Genomic DNA, 14,722 nt, shown 5'->3' on the forward strand with positions numbered 1-14,722 from the left:
GCCCCCTGAGCATCGAGCCCAGCAGTTCCCCCAGCACTGCCATGGCCACCACTCACCGTGTCCACAGCTGCTGGATCCAGCGGTATTGGTGAGGCATTCCCAACCCCAAATCACATCCATGTGTTTTTGGGGTCTCTGGAGGCTCAGACCCCGAGTCCATCCCCACTGGCCTCTCCATCTGTCCTTGTCCCACTCTCCTCAGGCTCCCATCGCTCCCAAAGGCAGATCCAGCGTGTCCATGGCCATGGCCCAGGTCCCACTGGTGACAAGGCAGGCACAGACAGGGTAGCACCAGGCTGCTGCAGGAGCAGGGCCTTGGAAAGGAGGGGGAGAATTTCCAGATGGATGATTATAATGTTCATTTTCTCCCAATACTTGCATGGAGCTGGAATATTCAGAGCCTCAGGCTGGGAGCAAGGTACTTCCTAATACCCAATGTAAAAACTGTAACCTGCTGTTGGTAAAACATTTCCAAGAGACTTTTGCAGGAGAAAGACCCTTGCTGTCAAGCAAGATGGTCCATGAACATCCCAGCAGCAGAACTGAGGTGTGAGGGGAACGAAGCCACTGGTTTTCCTACTGGGATAATGCCCTCCTGGGAGCCCTGAGGATCCGTGGGACCCCTGGCAGCTGGATACTCCATCAGATGGGGAATGGCCTTGAGCCCCTCTACAGCTCCTGGGACTATCAGACTTCCAGCAAAACTCACCCCTGGGAAAAAAAGCATGTTCAGGCTGTGAGGAGGAGGATGTGCAGATGATTTGCAGGCCCTGTGCATGGAGAGGGGTCAGGTGAAGCAGGGGAGGTGCTGGCCCTGTGTTCCAGGGGTGCTGGTTTGCCCTGCAAACCCCCGGGGGTTCAGTTCCCTGTATAAGGAGAAAACAGAAGATTTAAACTAAGAAATTTTTGGCAGCATTCACAGGCAGTTGGAGCACACAGTGCAGCCCTCCTTGACTTAGACACTGAATAATGGTGTAATTAGCAGCTGTTAATAAGCCCACACCTGGCAAAATGCCGGGGGGGAGGAGGGGGTTGCCATATGCCTCCTCATTAAAAGCATTAATTACAGGCAGGAAATGCTGGTGGCAGCCACATGCTTTAATTGCTTCACCTCAAGCTGGTGGTGGGTCAGCTCCTGCCTTTGCCATCCCACAGTGGCTCAGGGTTCCCATCCCTGTCCTCATCCCACAGCAAGGCTGAAGGGACCAAGAGGGCAGGGAAAAACGATACTTTTTCATTCTAATAACAAAAAAAACATCCTCTTGTGGCAAAAAATTTTCTTCCATGGGGATTTTGGCTGGCACAAAGCGAGCAAGAGCATCCCCCATCCTGAAACAACCCCGTGGAAACTCCAAATAAAAAATAAGAGATGGACAGAGAGAGAGCCAGGCACTGTGAGTTATTCCAGCTGGTGAGTGCAGCAGCTCTTCCCTAATGTGTTTGCACATCACACACCATAAAACGGGATGGGAGTGAACACTCCGAGTCCTCGGTGGGATTTCCGGAGAGCTGCCCTGGTGCTGCCTCCCCTGTACCCCAGGCCTGGCAATAAAATAAATGGGGCACAGAAAATGGGCATTCGGCTCCCATTAGTGGCAAAACATTGGTTTACTCAAGCAAAGAAACTCGGTCAGGGCTTGGCTGTTGATGGCTCCTGGCCGTGTTTGCTGGACCTCCCTGGAAATTGCTTTAGAAAAGAACATGGTAAATGGCTTTTTCCTACTCAAGGAGGAGAAAATGGAAAAGCTGGAAATGTCTGGCAACAAAGGAATCACTTTCACATATGAGATTATTTTTTTCCCCCTAATTAAACCATAGGAGAGAGGGAATGAGATTAAAGAGGTTCTGCTGGAGGGAGGCCTTGGAGACAGCTGTGCTTGGTGTGGAGCAGCACAGACAACAATAAAGGGTGAAGTTTATGATTCTCCTTTGCTGGGGACTGGAAAAATGATGTCCCTCACATGCCCTACATGGCTTTGGCTGCTTCCCTGGCTGTTCATCCTGCCCTACATCCGTCTCACCTCTGCTGCAGTTGGGTTTGGGTTGGAAGGGACCTTAAAGATCATCTATTCCCTGCCATGAGCAGAGACACCTTTTACTAGACTAGGTTGCTACAAAATCATTGTAGGAATTTAATTTCAGCTTGAAGAGGGATAAAAAAAAATAAATAAACCGAGCAAACAACCTAAAAAAATAACATTGAGGCAAGATGGAGCCTTTGGAGGTCAATCCACTGGATGGATCCTGCCAGGTGAAACTGAACACTTGGAAGCCAATGGTCCCACAGCTATGACCCCTCTGCTTGGTGTCTTTGTAGCTCTAATTAATTCTGTCCCCTTCCCAGGCAGCCATACCTCCCAGTGCTGTGCTGCTGGGGATTCTCTTACCTCTGATTTCCCTGTAGAAAGGAAATCCTCCTGCTGCTTTGTCTGCTTATCCCTCCTGGGCTCTTAATACTCCCACTTACACAATTCAGAATATTATTCCCTCCTGTCACCTTAATTTCTAATAATTAGTATTTGGTGTAACACTACAGCAGACAGCAGCTCTTAATGAATATTATAATAAGCACTAAATTATAATTTACCGCTCTAGAAATCCATTTTGATACGTAGCCCACTTAAAAGAAAATTAGGGGGAGCAGCTTTCAAGCCTGGCTGGATCCAACCCCAAAAGGAGTCCCCAGCATGATCCTAAGTGACCATGAGCTCCAGGAGCATTTACTGGCCTGGGACATGTCACTGCCCACGTGGGGGCTGGATGTGCCATCGTGGCAGTGACGTGACCTCACCGGGACACGGCATTCCCAGGGAACCAGCAATTATCTGGCCTCAGCATTTTATTCACTCCCTGACAAAATGCTGGGGTATGAATCCATCTGGAGGGGGCAACAGCATCAATCCAGGCAAAGTGCTTGTGCAGTAAGGAACCCTCGATGTCCCCATTTCCAACCTCAGCCTCTGCCGGTCCCTCTTATGGAGCTGTTTGCCTTCCTTTTGTGGTGGTGGTTGCCAGGAATTTATTCATCCATCAATTAACAGATGGGTTTGGCACTGGCAGCAACTGAGGCCCATTGTGTGTTTGGGCAGAACACAGAATCCCAGAATGGTTTGGGTGGAAGGGATTTTAAGCTCATCCAGTCCCACACCCTGCCATGGGCAGGGACACCTTCCACTACCCAGGTTGCTCCAAGCCCCATCCAGCCTGGCCTTGGACACTTCCAGGGATCCAGGGGCAGCCACAGCTTCTCTGGGCACCCTGTGCCAGGACCTCACCAACCTCACAGGAGAGAGATCAGATCCTAAGCATTGTGTAATACAGAAGCAATGAAGGAGAATTTCTTTGGGATTTTTATGCAGAAATATGAGAAAAGTCTGGTGAAGAACCATGGGTGTCAGCATGATTTTCACTGCACACGCTGGGAGGTGCAGTGATGATGTCACAGTGCTGGGGCCAGGACACCAGCCTGGCATCAGCCCTTTGTGCTGTCAGAGCCCTGCCCGCCTCAGGGAGCACCCAAACGGCTCAGCCCGCAGGGTGCTCATGGCCAGAAAGCCTCCAAGTGAAAATGGCAGCTCAGCCCACTGCAGTGAAGTGTTCCCCAGAGCAAGTGGCACAGCAGGAAGGATCCTTTGTGCCACCAGTGTCCACCATGGCCTCCAGAGGCAAAGGGAGGTGGGGTTGCCCCATCTCTGGGGAGCTCTCCTGAGTTGGCTGTCGAGGGCCAGCAAGAGGTTTCTGTTAGCAGTGCACCAGCCTCTGCAGAGCCTCAGTTCTAAAGAAATCAGCATTTCCTAAGGAGCTCTCATGGTGCTTCCCCTGCTATGCTCTTTACTGGGATGGGGCTCCTTTCTTCCCAAGAGCTGGCACTTGCTGGCTTTGGATTCAGGATGGGAATGCTGTGGATCACACGGGGGTGCTTTGGCCACTGCTGAGCAGGGCTTGCCCTCCTCCAGGACTCTGCAGTGTCCCACGGGACAATGCACGTTTTCCACTGGGAAGGGAGGGAGGAGTGCTGAAGATGGAGGCAAAGAAGGCTTGAAACACCTGTCTCTGTCCTTGTTTGTGAGGTGACCATCCACCCTCTGGAAAGGGATGAGGGTATTTCTACACTGCCTTTTCCCATTAAGAGATTTGAAAAAACTTTTTATTGTGCCCCACAGTTCTGGCCCAATAGCCCAACCCTGCCCTCTGGCAGTGGGAAGCCATTCCCCATTGTCCTGTCACTCCAGGCCCTTGTCCAAAGTCTCTCTCCAGCTCTGTTGAAGCCCCTTTAGGCACTGGAAGGGGCTCTAAGGTCTTGCTGGAGCCTTCTCTTCTCCAGGCTGAGCAACCCCAACTCTCTCAGCCTTACAACATCACTGTCAGGGCTGAGGCAGACGCCTTCACCTTTTTTTAAATCTTTTTCTGCAATATAAAAATGAGAGGAGCTTGGTGCCCTCTGGCTGCCTCTCCTGGAGGAAGATGCCTGGAGCAGGGCAGGCTCAGCCAGTCCCATCCCATGGCACCAGCTGAGCCCAGGATTTGCAGGGGTTTCCACAGCAGTGCCAAGTGAGCTCCAACCCAGGCCAGCCCCAGCCCCTCTGTGAAGGAAATTGCACTTTTCTTTGGAAGCAAATGGAATGAAGGCAAGACAGCTTCACCAGCCCCATTGCAGCAGGAGGCTGGAATAGCTGGGGATGTGTCACCTGAGCACGACAGACCCCTGAGCTTCTTCATCCAGGAAAAGCCCAGCATGGAAAGGGTGATGAAAGGAATCCCTCCAAGCCCCTCTCTGCTGCAGCTACAGCACAGAGAGGGGTGGAGCCGCAGAGAAAGCTCAAGAGCCAGCAGTCAGTGCTGCCTTAGGAACTGCACTTACACCCAGGGTCATCTCTGTGGAATTTATTGTCATTTTCTCATCAGGTCTACGGTACAAAAGCATGCAAAAAATAGCCTCTCTCTTCATGGTACATATTTACAGTGCAACAGCCACGTGCTGTCACAGTACTGAGTGCATTTACATCATGCTGGAATCATAGCAGAGCACATACAGGGGCAGAGGTTCAACATCAAGTGCAACGAGAGACTGAAATACCAACAGAACAGGCCTAGAAATCAGAAAGAGCAGCAAAATTACGGCACAGAGGATCTGTATTATACCCTCAAGAGTTGCAATTCATGTCTTCTTGAATTTACACCATTTTTTGGGAACGCTTTGATTGATGGGATGGAGGGTCTGGGCTCTGCCAGCAGCAGCTCTGAGTGTACATGGCTTTTCTTCAGGAAGGGAAGGAGCAAGGCAGCGACTGATGAGCTGCTTTCCTTCCCTCATCCCATGGAAGGCTGCATTCAGAGCAACAGGGTCATGGCATAATCCAGGTTAATTCAGCCTGGGAGGGACTCGAGCCAAGCATGGACTTGTGTAGGAGGATCTGGCCCAGAAAGGAATGCCTTGCACTGCTTTGCTCAGCAAACTCCACTGCAAATGGGCCCTGCTAAAGCAGAGAAGTTTGGCACCTAAACCAAGGTCTATTTCCACACAAACCCTCCACGCTCTCCTTTCCAGTCTCTCTGCTGCACACCAGAAGTGCTTGGGCTCTGTGGCATTCCCCAGCACAGCCCTCCTGCCTTGGGAAATTTACTGAGATCCCCAACCCTGGGGGAGCCTGGGCCTCTAAGGGGCTGGAACAAAGCCCCTGGGCTGGTGGGACAAAGCTCCTGGGGTTTTTGGGTAAGATGGGAGGGAAAGCACTGAGCTGGGGAGAGCAAATGAGCTCCCAGCCACACACCACAAATGGAGAAATTCCCCCATGGCAGCGCTGCTGATGGCTTCAGGATGCAGAATTGTGCTGAGGGAACATGAAATTTCTCTCAGCAGCTCCTCCTTGCAAGTCTGGCAATAAATAAGGAATGAAATCCCACCCTGGAAGTCGTGTTATGGAGCCACAGTTTGTTTTGCATGGAGCAGCAACACTGTCCCCCACCAGGCTCCCTCTGCTTGCAGCCCTACACAAAGTCAGCTTTCCCACCAGCAGCCCTGATGCTGAAAACCTCATCTGTTTGCAAGTGTGACATTCACAGCAGCACATTCCTGCCCAAAGGGTTAAAGACATGGACTGGGCATTCCTCAGTGCAGGACAGAAGAGACTTGACCAGGAATTTTACTTAGCAGTACCCCCCAAAACCAAAGGCCTAGAGCCATTAACTGAGCAAGACAAAGAAATCTATCTCCTGGAGACCAAAGAGATGTGCTATTCCCCCAAATGAGAAATTCCTTTCAAGGAAATCATCCTCAAGCTGGAAGAGTCTGGAAAACTTGACCAGATGCAATGGTGCTCCCTGGGACTCTGAGCCCAGCTAACACAGGCCAGAGCATCCCACTGCTCCAGAACAGCACAGGTGAGGATTTGGAGGGGAAAAACACAGGACACACACCAAAGCATGAGTGTGCCACGGCAGCTCTGCTCGCTGCTCTGCAGAGCCCACACTGAACCCCATCCCCTCCATCACAGAGAGGAGCAGACAAATATTTACCCATCCAGCTAAAGAGAATGATTTCCCTCAAGAGCTAAAAGCGCTGCCTTGCCAGGGATGTTTATTCTCAGATAAATCCCCTCTCTTCAGTCTCTTCCTTTCTTCAGAGCAGAACCAGCATTGCTCTGAGCTGCTCTAACATGCACATAAACAAGCAAGGATTTCCTTGCAGCTGAGTGAGAAGTAGAGCCTATTTCTGCCTTTCTCCTGCTGCCAGGGCACCTTCTTCATCTCATTTCATGCAAGTTTTCAGGCTGCTGTTTGTGACACGAGCTCAGAGCTCAGCTGCACAACTCAAGAGGTTGGTACTTGGACCTGTGGGAACAGCTCCAGAGGGATTTGTTTTAGCTGAAAGGACAAATATTTCAGAGGAGATTTTGAGATAATCATAAAAAACATCCATTCCCCTCCAAAAGTGAAGCGATGGATTTAGGTACCACTAAAGAAACACGAGATGGAGTTCATTTATGACGTTTGGTTGCATTAATTGAGGCTGAGAACAGCCTTCCTGCAGCCTTGCCCCACCAGCTCCCATCCCCTGGGCATCACTAAAATAACCCCAACTGCCTGGATTAGCAAATTATTCTTGCCACAGATTAAAAATACAATAACTAACCTCATGTTTGCACTCTTAGATCTCTTTGAGTGCAACCCAGGTATTGCTTAGACTTCAGAAGTTCCACAGGGATCAGGATTACCAGAACTCCCTTTTCTGCCTGGGGTAGGGCAGGTTCCTGGGATGTGTCCTTGTTCCAAGGTCACTCCCTGGCCCTGTCCTGGGGACACCAGCTGGAGAAAGTAGTTTTTTCCACAAACTGGAGGACAGTTTGCCCAGCTTGGCTTGCTCCTGTGCAGCAGGAGCTGGTGGCACCCCAGCACAGACCAGTTTATATCCAGAGACTGTCACATCCACAGGCAGTGGTTCCACCTGGACAATCTTTCCCATTTGCAAACCCCCCCTGTGCTTTCAGAATTTTCACTCTCTACCTCTGGGTACTTAAATCTTCATTGCAAGGCAGCAGGATCCAAGCAGAAGGTGCTGTCTCTCAGGCTGGGGGAAGCATCAGGGCATGCCCCTGGTGCAGGACCAGGTTCCTCAGCAGATGCTGAGCTCACAGCTGGTGCAGACACAAACAGGCAGGATTTAGCACCTGGAGGCAGCAGTGCAGAGCTCAGGCCCACAGCAGTAACCTTTACAGGATCCAACAGCAGTGCCAGCTTTCAGCATTAAAGGCCTCCTTCATTAAAGGCAGAAGCTGCAATGTTATTTCCCATTTTGCCAATATTTACAGGTGAGAGGAGAGGAAGAGCCCAGGCTGGTGACTGCTGGGCATCCCACTGACGTGGCTGAGGATGACTGAGGGGAGGTGACAGGCTGGGGACAGACAAAAAGCACTGGCAGCAAAGCCCAGCTATGAAATGTTGGGAACCACCAAATTGGATTGCAGCAAACAGAACAGGAACACCAGGATATACCAGTCACTACCAACAGCCCTCGTACACGTGTCCCCCTGCACAAAAAATGAGGGAACAAAGTCCCAAGTCCTCAGGATTAACCTAAAAACAGACACTAAGATGATTATGTAGGAACCAAATTTAATCATGTCCTTTCTTTAAGTACTATAAAATAAGATTCCAATCCCACTGGCTTCCCAGGGGCATGTTCAGACACCACAAAGCTCAAGGGAAAATAATGACACATATTTTGACAGATGGATGTCACTGGTTTTTACTTTCTGAATGGAAGAGTGAAATTCCTGATTATCCACACAGTCTTTACAGTCAACAGCCACAGAAATGGCTGTATTTGCCTTTTTGCATTTGCCTTTTTAAGTGCAATCTCTTACCTGTTGTCAAACTGTTGAGATGAAGCTTCTAACCCCAAGTTTAGAAGCAATCTATGGATAAAATAGCAGCATCAGCCCATGCATAAAAATAAAATTAAAAATTAAAGCCTTTAAAAAAAAAAATCAAAAGATCAAGTTGGGAACTTGTGCTCTGTAGCTTTCCAAAATCCCTCCACGAACATTTTCCATCCTAGGAACCTCTCCCAGTTTGGGTCATTTTCAGGAAATTAAAGTTTAAAAGCATCAGGTACACAAGAAACGAGTGAAGAGAAGGAATTGAAATAAAATAAAGCCCCAAACCTGCCACTCTTTTCAGCTGGAGAACAAGGCCCATGGGTGCAGGACTGGGTGCAGCTGATGGGGGTGCATTCCCAGCTCTTTAGGAAGTGCAGCCCTGGCAGATGTCCCTGGAGCACTAAGCTGTTGTGTGCAGCAGCATATCCCCATGCTCCAGAGCTCTGTGACACTCCAAGGCTCATTGCACATCCAGGGAATCCTCTGCTTTACAGCACTACCCTGACTAAAGCCATAGCTGGGGGCAGGACTGAGACTGTGCAAAACTGAGGAGTAAGAGGAAAAAGGGAAGAAAGAGAAAGAAAAAGGCATAGGGAGGGACAGTGTTCACTCCAGCAGCAAGATCTCATCCTCACTGATACCCATAGGCATTTTGCCATTGACTCCACACCAGGAGCAGGACTCCTGATGGACACAAGTACTTTACCTGTGCATTAAATAAAACAGTTGCCCTCTGACACAAAACCTGGCTCCAATGCCATTTTTTTCTTCCTGATGCTTGAAGTAGAGAACGCAAAAACGCAAGGACAAAGTGTCCGGGGGAAAAGGACCCTTGAGACAAACGAACCCCCATTCCTCAGCCAAGACCCCTGACAGAGCCCCGAGGTGAAGCACGAGTGGAGAGCAAGGCACACGCACGGAGGAGCCACGGACACCTTGCCCAAGGAGCTGCAGGGCCTCGCTCTGCTCCTCGGCGCTGCTCTGATCCTCCTGCCTGGCTTTCTGGCTTGGTCCGTTTCAGGTGGGTTTGTCTGGTTCTGGATTTGCTGTGCAGGCCCCGGGCTGGGTGATGAGGGCGATGTGACACCACGATGGGCACGGCGGCGGCGGCTCGTGCGCGGCCTGCCCGCGGCAGCCGGGCGGCCTCAGGACGTGGCCTCGTCCTCGCACACGTCCGGCAGCTCCGGGTCCCTGGCTGCTTCTCTGCTCCCTTGTGTTCTACAGGGGTGGCAAGGAAACAAAGAGATTGTAGGCACAGAGCAAGGCAGGGGGTGTTTCTTCCAACCCAGGGCAGCAATATCAACAGGGAATAGCAATGGACCAGCAATGAACCAGCTGGTTGTGCGGGTACCATGTAAACACCTCGGCAGTATCTCAGCACGATGCCCTGCAGTGATGTGCAGCTTGTGCCTGGACACCTGCTTGGCCTCTGCATCCAAAAACTGAGCTCTCCGCTTCCCTGAATGCCCTTCTCCATGAGGAGGCATCTGGTTCTAGGGGAAAGTCTTGCAGACCAGCAGCATGGTTTCCAAATTACCTAGTTTGTATTCAGAGAGTTCTGGCTTGCTCTACTTTAATCTGATTTTTTTATAAAAAATCAGAGCGATGGGTTGATCCCACAACTGCTTCTCCAGAGCCCCACTGTAAATGGCAGGAAAACGAAATGTTTCTACCAGAACCCAGTTTGTCCTACACAAAAACTGTGTGATTTCAGTTTCTGTGAGTTTGCCTGGTCCCCAAAACAGCAGTTCCCAAAACCTGAGAGCAGCAGCCCTAGAATCTCAGCCAAGGTAACTTACTTGCATTGCACATACACCACGATAATTTCAGCCTTTTCCTCCTACTCCTAACTTTTGATGTTTTCTCATGTAGAAGGCTTGAGCTGCAACACCTCGAGGAGCAACACCTCCGCCCAGCCCAGCCACCCCCAGACTGCATGTGACTGTGACTGGATGGAGAAAAGGGGACACCTGCAGGTGCCACCCACAGCAGAAACAGATTGCAGGCAGATGACTTCACCTAAAACACCCATTTCTCCACCATAAAAATATCCACAACACAAAGGAAGCAATCATCTCCAAGCAGTTGTGTCTCTCAGGTGTCCAGCCTCACTCACACCAGTCTGGCTGGATCACAGAATCATGGAATGGTTTGGGTTGGAAGGAGACCTTGAAGATCATCTTGTTCCATCCCCTGCCATGGGCAGGGACACCTTCCACTATCCCAGGCTGCTCTGAGCCCTGTCCAACCTGGCCTTGGACACTTCCAGGGATGGGGCAGCCTGTGCCCAGTGCATTCTGTGGAACCTGCATGGACAAGCCAGCTGGGCAGTGGAGTGCCAGTGCAGCTGCATGTGCCTGGAGCACGCAGTGTTTGGGGGGTGTGGGCTGGGGGCTCTGGGGGTATTTCCTGGCTGGGAACAACACAAACTACACACAGGTCTAACCCGATTTTTGAAGAAACCAGAAATGATCAAAAATCATGTTCCCTTCTCCCGTCACTTCAGCAAAGCCCTGCAATAAACCTGACCTTGAACCTATGGACCATTTCCCTGCAGGGGAGGCTGAGGAACAGCCCTGTCTTCAGTGCCTGTCACCCCCTCTTCAAATGATTGATCACCTCATTTAGCAGCACAGGCTCTGTTCTGTGGCAGCTCAGCACAGCCCGGCTCCCTGCCTGGCACATCCTGCTGATCCTGCTCCTGTCAGGGATATTCAATGCTGTCCCACCACTCCAAGCAGCCTCTCCTCTCCAAACACCCCATGTCAGGGTGAGAGGACCCTCACGGTGGCAAACACCACCCAAAAAGCTGGGGCTGCCTGTGAAGCAGCAGAGATCCAGTACCAGAGTTCCATGTCTGCACAGGAGCCTGGCTCGTGCTGTGAGGCCTGAGGCTGGATGGGAACCTCCAGTAAATAACTCTTGGTAAGAAATAAGGCTCTATTTCCCCCACATTTTTTAAGCCACAGGGCAGCAAAGCCTGATCTGTGCAATTACCCAGGAGAGTAGGTGGCTGTCACCCACAGCAGCTGTGGGGGGTCACAGCCACTGGGCATTCACACGTGTTTCGTGTCCAGCAAGGAATGAGCCTCCTCGCACTGCCCTCCCAAACACAGGAGCACGGGACAGGGATGGTGTGGGACAACCTACACAGCACCAACACACAGCCCTGGCAAGTGCTTCATTCCTCCACTGAGTCCCCATTCAAGGCAACAATCTGCCCTCATCCAGGCTGCTGAAGTCCCTTCCTCCCTGTGGAAAATGCAGCAGCAGGAGGCGGTGGCACCAGCTGTCCCCGCCGGCGCCACGTCAGTCCCCGTCTGCCTCCGCCTGCCTTCTCCTGGCTATTTTTGGAGAATTTCTGCAGGTCTTTCCTCACTCAGAGCAGGCAACATCCTGGCTCTGGCTCATCCATTTGTCTCAGAGCAATAAACCAGGCCAGGCAGAGTCTCTGGAGTGCTGGAGCTGCTCCCAAAGGTATTTAGAGATGTGTGGTTGTTTTCCAGTCTCTCAGTCCAGATCTTCCCAGCCTGGCTGGAGGCTGTGTCCTGCCTAACCACTGGATCCTAGGACTTCCACTGAGCTGTCTGTAAGCAGCTGATCATGGTTTTAATTAATGTTATTTTGTTATTTAACAGAATTAACTGGACCAACACTTCCTAGAAGGGTCTGTGCAAGTGGTTGGACAAGTGACCATGTTTTGATGAAATCCTGGCTGAAGTGGGGTGGGGGTGGTCACATGGAGCAACCAATTTTGGTCTGCCCAGAGCCCTCCCAGCACTGCACCAGAGGCAGAAGCACAACGGAGTGGTGGAGCATCTGGAGCAGAGATGGCTCCAGCCCTTTCTTTTGCATAAGCACTAAATATTAAACTCAAATTACAAAGCTCAGCCTTTCCCACATTCCGTAGCTATTCCCTCTACAAATGTGGGGCTGAGCACCAGCTCCTGCTGAAACCCAACTGGCTTTTTTCACCCCTCCCTCCCTAAAAGCAGCTGAAATGCCAAAGAATCACAAATAGAAATAAGAATGAAAAGCATACATAAACATTAGTCATCACACACCCAGAATGACTGCAGGAAAACTGCTCCTATAGGAAGGAAGGATGGACCCAAATGCTCTCACTACCACACAAATCACACAGGCTGAGGAGGGGACACAGGTTTCTACAGCACCCAGGGGAAGCACAGACATGGATTTACCTTAAAGATGGATGCAAATATACAGATGTGTTTAAGAGGAATCTGTCCCTGAGAGCAAAACAATGAGACAAAGAAAGAAAGTGATCATGAAGACAATGGCAGCAGGTGAAGGAGCTTGTATTTCTATGCCTAACCAGCCTAGAGAGCAGAGCAGAATAAGGATGGAACATCAGCCACGTTCACCTGAAGGACAGATGAGGACAGCACTGGTACAAACCCACTCCAGCCCCTACCACTGCTGAAAGCTCCAGGTGGCTTCCAGCACACTGCTGCTGTCCAGCTGTGCTTCCCTGGGCCATGTCACTTGGCACCTCTGGGCTTTTGTGTCCTATCAGCACCTCTGCAATGGGGCAGAGCCACAGGAGCACTGGGCCCCTCACTGGAGGGACCTGTTGATGGTGGCTCATTCCAGAGGAAAGTTTTTGGTCCTGTGAGGATACCTACCTGCAGTGGGGCATGGCTCTTCTGACAAAACATGCAGTTCTCTCTTTGGGAGAAGCTGTTTCTGCTTGGAGACCTGGGCCAGCCACTTTATTTACCTCCTTTTCCCCCTTGGCTTCCTTGCGCCTAACCTATATGGATAATACGGCCCTAAGGGCAATGACAGCCCTTTTGGCCTCTTTTTGGGAAGGCTGGAAACAGGGTAGGCTTTTTCAACACCAACTGATCCCCCATAGAGGAGCTGACAACCACATTTCATCAACAGTAATAGCAGCCATAATGGGAAAGTAAATTGGGTCTGTCAAAACATAGCAATTAATTTGATAGGTAGTAGTTGCAATAAATGAGAGCAAAAAAATGTGGTGAAGCCAGGGCTGACTCAATTAGGAGAAATGTGGAGCAGGCAGAAGAAATGCAGCAAACACTGCTACCAGAAACCCAGAACTTAGCTGTGAATGCTGAACTGGGCTTAAAAAATACTTTGGAGCTGGAAAATTAGAAAAGATCAGTCGCTTCTGCAGCCACTATTAATGATGGGTTTGAACCTGGCCATGGTCTGCAGGATCTGTAAGACTCCATGAATCACTGCCTCTCCTGGGGATCCTGCATGAAAGGCAGGATCCAGTGACACCTGGCCACTGCCCAGCTGCCAGGGTGAGGTGACAGCTGGCAGCACTCACACCGTTCTAGGTGTGCAAAACAAGGACTGCTAAATGGGGCATCTTCATTTTAGTTCCCCTCCACCTGCTGAGTGCCTGTGCTGAACATCTGCCTTTTAAACTGCTCAGTGCTGATAAACAGAGCAATAAAAAACAGCCAGGAGAGTATTCACTTCTTCCAGGTCTAAAGAGTGCTAAAAAAGCTTTCTCTCCTCCCAGTATTAACTTAAGAACTGTTTCATATCAGTGGTGTCTTAATGGTGTCCTCTAAAGGCAGGGACAGGAAAGCCTCCTGCCACCACAGACATCTGCACAGAGCATTTCCAGGAACAGAGCCCAGTAGGTAATGCAGGGAGAAAGTAAAAAAAGATTCAGCCATATGATTTAGTTTCCTCCTCTCCAAATCCCAAAGAGTCAGCTTGAAGGACAGCTCCATTTTAGGAGTCATCAATTAGGCATCAAATACCAGAAAGCTCTGGTACCAGAGCTCAGCTCAGCTGCCAGAGGATTTCCTACAGAGTATAGCCTCAGAAATGGCACAGATGTAAGATGCTTGAAGCAGCAGTGAGTGGGGCTCTGGCAATTTCACATGCAGCCTAATTAAATAAATGGAATGTGAAACTGCAGTATTCTAATTGCTTTCCTTTTTTCTTCCATACAAGTTATTTCCTACCTACAACGAGAAGGAGATGCAATATTACAAAAGCTGACTTATGTCCCTCTAAAGACACTGCCACAGGGGAGGAGGAGCTCTGTGGAGGAGAGCTTGGGAGCGTGTGGCTCATTTCTTGCTCAGCTCCTCATGGGCAGCCACATGTTCAGAGCACAGTGATGGCTGCAGGCACTGCTTTTCTGGCATGTCCCCCTTTTGGGGTCCCCTGTCCAGCTACAAGGGTGATGGACAGGCAGAAACTCTACAGAGCCTTACTACTTCAATATTATCTGCTCCTGCAAGATCCTAAAAACTTACAGAAATCCAGACTCACTTGAAACTTATTTTAACTAACACAGCTCTATTCATAACATTGGCACTGATGTTAAA

At 50.3% G+C, this 14,722-nt stretch overlaps 1 protein-coding gene across 4 annotated transcripts in view; it reads right to left on the reverse strand.

The window, feature by feature from the left end:
• Window positions 1-4,869: 4,869 nt before the first annotated feature.
• CAMKK1 (calcium/calmodulin dependent protein kinase kinase 1) overlaps window positions 4,870-14,722 on the reverse strand; it is an 85,471-nt gene continuing 75,618 nt past the window's right edge. For 3 of the 4 annotated variants that reach the window (XM_048324323.1, XM_048324322.1, XM_048324321.1), the window contains exons 16-17: window positions 12,581-12,628; window positions 4,870-9,596 (exon numbers count right to left, since the gene is read on the reverse strand). In XM_048324323.1, the coding sequence (XP_048180280.1) occupies window positions 9,524-9,596; window positions 12,581-12,628 (121 nt within the window). In that variant the 3' untranslated portion in view covers window positions 4,870-9,523. The remainder of the gene's footprint in view (window positions 9,597-12,580; window positions 12,629-14,722) is intronic. The other variant, XM_048324324.1, reaches the window with a different exon arrangement.

The sequence above is a fragment of the Corvus hawaiiensis genome, chromosome 20, assembly GCF_020740725.1.
Source record: "Corvus hawaiiensis isolate bCorHaw1 chromosome 20, bCorHaw1.pri.cur, whole genome shotgun sequence".
Taxonomy (NCBI): domain Eukaryota; kingdom Metazoa; phylum Chordata; class Aves; order Passeriformes; family Corvidae; genus Corvus; species Corvus hawaiiensis.